This window comes from Carex rostrata, chromosome 6, assembly GCF_964058835.1.
Source record: "Carex rostrata chromosome 6, lpCarRost1.2, whole genome shotgun sequence".
In the NCBI taxonomy this organism is placed as follows: Eukaryota; Viridiplantae; Streptophyta; class Magnoliopsida; order Poales; family Cyperaceae; genus Carex; species Carex rostrata.
The window spans coordinates 1,943,688-1,953,896 of NC_135923.1; the positions used below are offsets into that span (position 1 = coordinate 1,943,688).

Here is a 10,209-nt window from a genome sequence, read left to right on the forward strand (position 1 = left end):
TCCTCACAGTTCTTTCTAAAGGGCCCTGGTTAATTTACTATTCAGCAATCTTTAGCATGCACACATCAAAACCAATATTTGACACAAAAACAAAAAAAAGTTTAAACCTGCATATAACCGATAACAGTACTGTTATTCTGACAGATACTGCTCGAATTCTATGTTAGTAAGTCGAGAATATAACATCAATGTTTGTGTGTGTGTGTGTGTGTGGGTGGGTGTGACAGTAACGTTAGTAGAGTTAAGATTACAAGACCTATTTGTAATGAATGTGTTAAGAGCAAAATTCTGAGAATGATATTCTTATATTACATTTATCCCTGATTTTCGCCTCAACTCAAACAAGATTCAACACCCGGAGCTCATCTAAATGGAATCAAGACAAGGAAGGAAATTAAGGGAGGAAAAAAAAGGGCAAAAATCCTAGACAGCTAACTTGACCAAAAAGGGTTGTTCAAACCCTAATTGATGGCAATACTCCCTTCTCATTAGAAAAATTGAACGATCAATTGAGCCGGTATTAATCCAACTTTGCATTCGCAGTGAGAATTCCGCCTTAGTCCTCGTCAGCTGTTAAAAAATTAAGATTTCGCCATATCATTTAACAGTGAGATTGATGCTTCCAATTTATAAGCTAGATCATCCTCAAGTGCTCGTTTGATAGTGTAACTCTTTATTTGTTGCAGAAGTACAATTGACATGTGACTAACATAATAAAGATTAAAGAGTATAATTGATATTTATCTAGTTTGAAGGATTCCGATTTTCTGCTTTCTTAATTGAAGAGTTTTTTTTAACCTCAAAAACTTCACAGAAAGATCTTGTCTGAACAAATTTATCAAAGCTGATATAGCAAAGAGATAGGGACCTACCCTTAGGGTTTTGGGCTCTAAAATGAAAATGAAATCTGGGCTCTTACACAAACAGGAAATTTTTTTATATGCTGTTATAATTTATAAACCATGAAAGTCCTTATATAGAGCCCTCTATTTATATTTTGGTTAAAACTACCCAAAATTACAATGCCTTTTCTAAGGAGAAATTGAGGATTGGATGTTATTTTAGACATCTTTTGGGTAAATTCTGCACCATGGAGTGATGGGTGCAATGGAAATTTCTCAACCATCTGAGCACAACTAATATTTGATTGTCATATTTTTTTAAGGGGATGAAAATTACTTATTTCAGAAATGTATACAAGGTTTTGACATTTTGCACTACACATGAGGTTACCATAACAAAAGGAAAAACAAAAGAAGTAATTGCATATGTACCTTCGTCATTGAGATCAAAGGACAGACAAACTTTTGTAGGATGGTTGGGCTGGGGACCACACTGAGTTGGAATCGGCGGCGAAATGGGCCGCATCTCATTTGATGTTTGGCACCACATTGTTTTATGGCTCATGTACATCATGTCCATGCTCGTCCCAGTCATCACTCCCAGTATCTTTTTTCCTTTAAACCTTTTAGTTTCAGAGGAATTTTATTGTTACATTTTTTACATCAATAGTAATATGCAAGAAAATGTGAAATCAGGTCTGTCTTTAAAAAAGAAAAAGAAAGAGAGAGATTTTACCGGTCTTTTCTCTTCTCTAGGTAGCGTTGCAAGGATGCTTGTCGAGTTTTTGGTCCCTCTGCTGTCATAATAAATTGAACATCAGTAGAAATTTTGGAGACAGTTTTATGTTTAGTTATGTATATACTAAGTGTGATCATTTCGTCTTCAGTTAGTCACGGAATAAATAATACCCATGTTATGAAAATTATATAGATTTTTTGTATTATGAACATAAATATGTAGATTTGTTGTCTTCACTATTCAGATAAACGATAGAACAGCATTGAATTGTTAACAGTATAATTTTGTATTCATTACTGCTTAAAAAATAATTTCCTATATATCTAGGTTATACATCAGAAGCATAAAAAATGCTCAAGACACCTCTCGAGACCTTGAAAAAAAAATTGAGCAAGTAAAATATGAAAGAAAAAATGCCATTCTAAATTAAAAAAAATTAACTAACAGAAAATTTCAGTGTTCAACCAAAAAAGGCTCAAGATATGTTTCATACTCAAAATATGAACTTGAATAACATTCACAGACTTAAGCTGAATTGGAGAAGTACAGAGTCCAGTTAAATGCTTATCTCAAATATCATTTGTTAAATCAAAGAAGCAAGCATCATTTCGTCAGTTGCAGTTTCCCTAATATTTTAAATTTGCAGTTTATTATGAAACATAAACAGATGGAGATTAATCGCACCATTATAAGCTTCCCTTCAAAAATTATGATGTTAGGTTATATAGGATAAAGTTCTTGGGCATAGGTATCATCTTAATTTTGTTATTGTTCATTTTCTTTTTTGAGGGTCAGTAAGCACTGGCTCAGTTATTGTTCATTTTCATATTTAGATTAACATGACAGAATGGCACATTTTAAATATATATATATATATATATATAGAGGAGGGTTCAAATGCTTTCATGTTTTTGTGCCTCCATCATGCCTCCATCTTTCTCCATCATTTTCAAAGTTCAAACAGTCGATTCGAACCGCTCAACCTAACCTCCGTACTAAAATATGTTTGGAAACCAAATTTTATATTTTTAGGAATTTTTTTTACTATTTTTTTAGATAGATACAAAAATACTGTTTTTAGATGGTTCAGATTTACTGATTTTGTACCTATTTAAAAAAATAGTAAAAAAATTCCTAAAAATATAAAATTTGGTCTCCAAACATATTTTAGTATGGAGGTTAGGTTGAGCGGTTCGGATCGACTGTTTGAACTTTGAAAATGACAGAGAGAGATGGAGGCATGATGGAGGCACAAAAACATGGAGGCATTTGAATCCTCCTCATATATATATACCAGAAGAAATAATTTTTGAAGGACACTAAACTCCACCAGTAAGGACTGTACGATCACAGATGACATCTCTACATCAGACAATGCAAGATGAGAACCCAACTATCACAATCTCAAAAAGGTGGACAAACAAAAAGTAGCACCTTTAATCAAGGTATATCTACTCACCGCCTAACAAACAAGCATTTTCCAATCAAACACGACCTAAAAGTCTAAAACCAGTAACACCTACAAGCTGGCACAAAAGAGGAACTGCAGGCTGTAGCTCCAGCCTCCAGAGAAGCAAACCGGAAAGGAAAACAGATACAATGGGAACTCAATGGGGGGATATAAATTGGGCCACCATAACGGTGACAAGATCCAAATATTTAGGCCGTAATTATAACAGGCGGGGCCCATCTCTCCAGAGGCCGTTCAAAGAGGAACCCGAAAGAAAAATAAAATAAAACCAAAAGGAGGGGGAAGGAGGGGGGGGAGAGAGAAAGTGAAAGAGTGGAAGCGTGAGACCCTACAACAGTCGGAGAAAGGATTGGTGGGGCCGACAAATCACGAACGATCTCTTTAATCCGAGACAATCACGTCCGTTGGTGGGTCTCATCAATTCCCCTCGTTGGACCCACAGCTCCCATTTATTACGTGAAAGCTGCTGCCCCTCCCCAACTTGCACCCCTTTTGAATGTCAGAGCACAACCACCCTTTTATTTAATGATAGAATAATGTTGCCTACAGGCTATATATAAATCAAAAGGAAAAGTGAAAAGTGTCATGTACCTAAATTTATAAGAAAAGACGGTTTCATTAAAAAAAAAAAAATCTAAGTTTGAAAACGGGATCTTAATATCCATGATAAATGTATAAAACAAAGTTTACCAACCTTGACTAGTATAATCCATAACTATCAAGATGGACAATTTTAGATTTTTAGTTTAAAACTACAACTAGGAAAATACTTAATATTGAGAAATTACCAAAGTCATTTTCTATGGCGGTACTAAATACGCAAAAAAGTTATGGTGCAAAATGGGGATAGATGGGAGCGATGGGTTAGAAAAAGTGTAAATAATGGACAGACTCTACGCAGCTTTTACCCGGCGTGCGCATGATAAACTCCTACGACCTAAAGCCCCACGAGCAACAGTTAGATGTCATCACTCCAGTACAAATAAACAGAGCTGAACCGTCGGATAAGATATTTGACTGAAGGAAAAGGAAGCAAAGGGTAGATGGGGCCCGGAATTGACATCCACAGGTAATTTTACCAGTTAACTTTGCTCCGCTAGCTGACTCTTACCAGGCTCGATTTCTCGCGGTGGCCTCAGCTGATCCTCGGTGCTCTCCCGGCAAAGCCGTGGAAACTTCGCATATCCTGTACAATCGTTACCATCTGATTGTGATCAAACGGCTAGGAAAATATCCAACTCAGATACTTAAAAATGCACATAAGAAAAGAGATGATTGTACCAGTTGGAGATGGAGGAAGGATGCAACATGCTTGGGGGGTTGACGGCATCGATCCACCAGGTCCCGGAAAGGAAGCAGGAAATCTAGGAGGTGGTAGCCGGCTGGGCTGAGTTGGCATTGGTACTGAGTAAAAGTTCTCTGAGCTCTCCGCTAATTGCATGATCGCTTTTGCCTGGGAATTAAGAAGCATATATTCTCGAATCATGATCCAGGTCAGATTGCATTACCATTACCAAGTTTGATTTTGTTAATTGGTTTGGTACCTTGTCAGGCGTCACCCCATCGTAGACATTTCTCTGACCGTCGTACAAGATCGTGAGCTGACCTGGCGCGCACTCTGTAGCTGGCCTGAAACAATTTTGTCAAATTCAAATGTGGAATATTTTTCGATTTATTTATAATTATTATATGGTGTCTATCTAACTAACTATCTAAAATCAATCCAATAAGAAACGGGACAGAGATACTCTATAGAAGTTTCTATACACGCTTCTGGAAGTCTACGCTTGATAGTTCTAACTTCTAACAGGAGAAATTCCGATCTCCCAGCCGTAGGATTTCTTCACGGCTTCCGTAATAGTATTACATCCAACGACCAGAATTATTTCAGCGGTTGCCATCAATCCGAGAATCTCCGTACAGGCGCACGATAGCAACAACTAGACTAGAGATTAGAGAACTTCTCTCTAGCGCCACAGGCTAGTAAACCGTGATAATAATATCCCGACCTATCACTGGCAAGTGGGCCACTAGTTCCATGTCCCACGCGTCAGCTCCTAAATCTAATCCCATCCCACGCCAATTTATAAAAAAGTAACTTCACGAAAAAAAAAAGTGATAATATCACAACCTATCGCTGGCAAGTGGGGTCACAAGTTCCATGTCCCACGCGTCAGCCCCTAAATCTAATCCCATCCCACGACAATTTATAAAAAAGTAAATTAACGAAAAAAAAAAACCTGTTCTCCGGCGGAGGAGGAAACCGGGGTGTCGGTACCGGGTCTAATACCGGAGTGTTAAGTACTGGATCTCTCCTTCGGTACGGCGACAGCAAAGGCTCCTTTGGCAGTGGTACCGAACCTCCACTGCCACTTGTTTCATTTTTCTCTGAAGAGCGAGCATCCTAAATGAAGGAAATATTTAAAATCAAAGAAAAAAAGGTCAATTGTGAAAGGAAATAGTAAAATTGTAGCAGCGTGGTGTTTCTAACATGCGATGGGGTTGGGGCATGGGGAGACTTGGAAGGAAGAAGGAAGGAGGAGACAGGGGGGTCACCAGCACCAGGTCGACCTTCTAAAAGCGCCTTGAGGGAGATGACTTGCTGGATCGCCTGAGACTTGTTCCACGACGGTCGTCTCATCCCTGCACGAACGAACGGCCACGTGTCATTCATTCTACGAAGAATCAAAATATTAAACAGAGGCATGCGAAGGATGCTCCGAGTGGTTGTATGCAGCGGAGATGAGAAGAACAGAAATGTGAGGAGAAGAAGGGAGAGAGGAGACCTCTTTCTTTGAGAAAACGACGACAGTCTTCTCTTGTGACCTGAGCTATATCCTCCTCTCTCAGCTCGGACAGTGGTTTTTCCAACGGTGATCGGGCGTTGGTCGTCGGAGCAGTCACAGCCTCAACGCGAGTTTCGTTGACAACCAGCGCTGCCACCTCACTGCAGTTCATGGAGCTGGAATCCGTTGATCAGATAGTAGGTGGCCTAGTGGGGGACGGAGAGCGATCGCACGCACACTCATGCACACGCACACGGCACACGCACAAAGGTTCCTTCTTTCTCTCTCTCTCTCTCTCTTCCCCCCTCTCTCTCTCTATTCCTCCCTGATTTTGGTGGAATTTTTTAATTAAAGGAGTCGTTTATGTTATTTTAATCTAAGACTTTTTTGGAAAAAAATAAAATTATGGGGGGAGGGGGAATGAAGAAAGGAAAGATCAGGTTCCCTGCAGTAACACAAATATTAAATTTAGATTTACACCGTCTGATCAGAATCCGGATCAATCTGGCAGTTCTTGGTGGAATCACGGGTCCATCAATATTCGTGCTAATAAGATCGAACGGTCTTGATCCAAAAGAAAAACTTGTGTTACTTTTGTGATGCGAATTCAGAAAGGAAGGAATGGGGTGAGTTGGGAACGGGGGAATGAAGGAAGGAAATTCGGTTCCCTGCAGTAACACAAATTTTGAATTTAGATTTAGACCGTCTGATCAGAATCCAGATCAATCCGGCGGTTCTAAGTGGAGGCTCAGGTCCGTCAATATTCGTGGTAGGAAGATCAAACGGTTTTGATCGAAAAGCAAAATTTGTGTTACCTTAGGTGATGGGAATTCAGAAAGGAAGGAATGGGGTGAGTTGGGGAGGAAATAAAGGGATGGGGTTAGGCCGCGGCGTTTTCCGCTTTGGCGGGTGTGAAAATTTATTTTTATTTTAATCGGGGGTTTCTTTAAAAAAGTGTCTCTTTAATCTGGGCACTGCTGCAACCCCATGATGCCACGTCAGAGAGCTACTCCCGCTCCCTGTTTTTATCATCCACTTGCCCCAAACACCTACTTTTAATTCTTTTACATTGTGATTCGCGGAAAAGAAAAAAACAATAGTTCTTTCAGAGGTAAATCTCTCAATTTTTTCTGGGAACAGGCATTGTCCCGTTTGTTCTGATTTGAATTTAGATGTGTTGAGTTGTTGCTTCAAGTGTGCACTTTACTTTTTTTTTTTTAATTTTTTAATATTTAATTATTTAATTTTAATATAAATAGAAAATAAAAAATGACCACGTGAGTGTTTGTTCTAATGAGTAAAGCTAACGTATGTTGATTAAGAAGTTTTGGTGAGCATAACTTAAAAAGTTATCTAATTGGTTTCAAATGATGAATTCAAACTGTTGAATCCAATCTACTTCAAGAATGATGTGTGTACTTGCAAAATTGTCAAATTTATTTAGTACAAAGTCAATCAGTTAAAAATTTATGAAAAATGAATGCTTTAAAATAACTTATAAATCTTCATTTTTTTTGCTGCTGGATTTTGTACTAAACAAATTTGAATATTTGAATATTTGAATATTTTGTATGTACACACATCGCTCGTGATGTAGATCGGTTTCAACGGATTTCATTCGTCGTTTGGAGTTAATTCAATAGATTTTGAAATTATGCTCACCAAACCTTGTTGATAAACATAGTGCACACTAGAGTTATTCCTGTTTTACGTATTAAATTAGTTACTTACAATTAAAATATTATTATTACAAACACTTATCTACTTTTTTCAGCATTTCTTTATTTCAATCAACACTTAAATATTTACAATTTTGAAGACGTGGCTAATTAATGATGGTAAATAATGGTGACCACAATGTGACTTTTGCATAATCATTAGACATGTTTTGAGAATTACAACTATAGGTGTTAAAAGGAACTATAAAATATTAAATTAGAGTAATTAAGTGTTTGCCAAAATAATTATTTTGTTAAAAGTATCTCATTTCACATTTAAAATTCTGGCTTTTATTTAACATGGATGATTAGTCGATAAAATAAAATGTCATAATACTGTAAAATTAACCCTCATTCTTCGTAGAAAAAGTTTATATTATTAACCGCTATAATTTGAAAGTTGGACTCCACTCCGTATATAAAATTCCATTAAATGAAAGACTTTCCATATATAATTCAATTTGTTCGTATTTATCTGCATTCAGATTTATTTATACCTAGAATAATTTGACACGTAAACATCCATCAAAACTAAACCAATAAACCATTGATCATAAAAGAATAAAAGGGAGCAAGGACAAAAAAAAAGGACAGGTCCTGTATTGTCATTGCTGGAGATGACAGAAACGTTGTTGTGTAAATGATTCTGTGCTGAAAGGGAGATAGGAAAAGGCAAGAGAGAAGAGGAGAGGAGAGGAGAGGAGAGGGGGCATCCTATCTATTTGAGTTTGACAGGTGGGGACTACCGAACCTTTATTGTTTAAGTGCCCTTTCGCATACAATTGATGGAGGAGTTCGGATCCAGTGAAGTAACTCAATTTTTGGGTTTTAAATCGGACCGTCCGATTCGAATCTGTGATAATCTATTTGAAGTGGAGCGCACACATTCAAGTGATGAATTCAAATCACAAAATAATCTCGAACAACAGATTCAAATCGGACGGTCTCAATCCAAAACTCAAAAATTGAGTTACTTTAGAGGATCCGGACCCATAAATGGAGAGGGAGGGAGGGAGGGAGGGAGTGTGTGTGGGTGTGGTCCTGATAAAAGAAACTGGTCCAAACAACAGTGACACCATTTATTTATCTTTCAAGGTGAAATTTCTCAACAAAATAATAATAATAACACAGTGACAGCCTTTGGCATGCCAACCGTCTACTATTTTTTCTTCTGGATCCAATTGTCTTTTTCTTTTGGTGTGCTTGGATTTTTGAATGAAATGTAATTGAAATTTTTAGTGAACTGAAGCAGTCAATGCATGAAGTCATTTTTGCTTTTGAGGAACTACAGTGCTGTATTGACTTGGTTTGAGACACTAATGATCAGTGTTGTAAATAACGGTATGCGCTTATTCAACAATTTGATCATGAATAATTAGTAATAATCGGTTAATTAGTTGAAAAAATCCATGACAATTTGATCACCAAACAGACGTTTTTTACAACACCGCTAATCATGATCAGAAGTACCCACAAATTTTAACAAGCATGTTGTGATAATGAGCCACCGTTGTTTGATCACCAAACAGATGTTTTTTACAACACTGCTAATGATAATCAAAAGTACCCACAAATTTTAATAAGCATATTGTGATTACGAGCCACCGCTGTAGGGCTGGGCAAAAAAGCTCGAACTCGTAATTCGCTCGTAACTCACTCATTTACAGCTCGTTTAACTCGGTTCATTTACAGCTCAGCTCATTTACAACTCGAGTTGGCCAACTCGTTTAATAAATGAGCCGAGTTCGAGTTGGCCCCAACTCGCTCATTTATAACTCGAGTTGCAAATTATTGGTCACAATAAATTCCAAAATAATCAAACTCAAATCTCTAGACTGTTATTTGTGCTTTGAGATTCGTGCAAAATATGTTTGAACTTGTGTTGTAATACTATCACTGGTTAAACGAGTTATAAACGAGTTGTGAGCCAACTCGAGTTGATAACGAGCTGAGTTTGAACTTGTGTTGTAATACTATCACTGGTTAAACGAGTTATAAACGAGTTGTGAGCCAACTCGAGTTGATAACGAGCCGAGTTCGAGTTGGCTCTACAACTCGTTATTACCATCACAACTCGAGTTGACTCGCTCGTTTATTAAACGAGCCGAGTTCGAGTTGGGGGTAACTCGCTCAAACTCGGCTCATTTACAGCCCTACACCGCTGTATAGTACATATGATTAAGATATTAATTCTTTCACAGAAGAATAGGCTCGAGTCTATAGAGGGACAAGATTGAAATATAGGGTGTTGTGTACGCGCGTGCCTACAGACTGTTCTCAAAATCTCAATAAAAATTAAATATTGTGATTATGATTTATTTTCGAGCATTCATAATTCTGAAGATTTAGATCTCATTCTGTTAGTCATGCAACCATGCATGTTGTCATGTTGCTTTCAAGATTAATTAGTGGTATTGTCAATGGTTTATTGGCACCATTGCTAATATCAGTGATATTTTTTTTCAACATAATTTGTTTTTCTTTAAAATTGAACTTAAATTTAAAAATTTCAAAACAACACTAAATAACATTAATAATAATGAAAAGAATAATTTTTAGAATTGATCAATATGCATTATCTAACATGTAAAAGAAAATTAAAGTTCTAAAATAAAAAAAAAACTCACGAGACGCATGCAAAATATGCTCCTTA

General features: G+C 37.2%; 1 protein-coding gene across 6 annotated transcripts; it reads right to left on the minus strand.

Annotated features, from left to right (window-relative positions):
• Positions 1-239: 239 nt before the first annotated feature.
• Positions 240-6,207, minus strand: LOC144555844 (TIFY domain/Divergent CCT motif family protein). Of its 6 annotated transcripts, none has more exons than XM_078304276.1 (9): positions 5,839-6,207; positions 5,544-5,695; positions 5,293-5,456; positions 4,597-4,681; positions 4,334-4,505; positions 4,164-4,256; positions 1,579-1,636; positions 1,275-1,465; positions 240-570 (listed from the first exon to the last, which is right to left on the minus strand). In XM_078304276.1, the coding sequence occupies exons 1-9, from the start codon at positions 6,008-6,010 to the stop codon at positions 557-559; spliced, it is 1,101 nt and encodes a 366-aa protein (XP_078160402.1). In that variant the 5' UTR covers positions 6,011-6,207; the 3' UTR covers positions 240-556. The 6 variants fall into 6 exon arrangements, with proteins under 6 accessions (XP_078160402.1, XP_078160401.1, XP_078160404.1 ...); XM_078304275.1 differs by having other exon boundaries at positions 1,579-1,639; XM_078304278.1 differs by having other exon boundaries at positions 4,164-4,238; positions 5,839-6,204.
• Between the last annotated feature and the right edge of the window lie 4,002 nt (positions 6,208-10,209).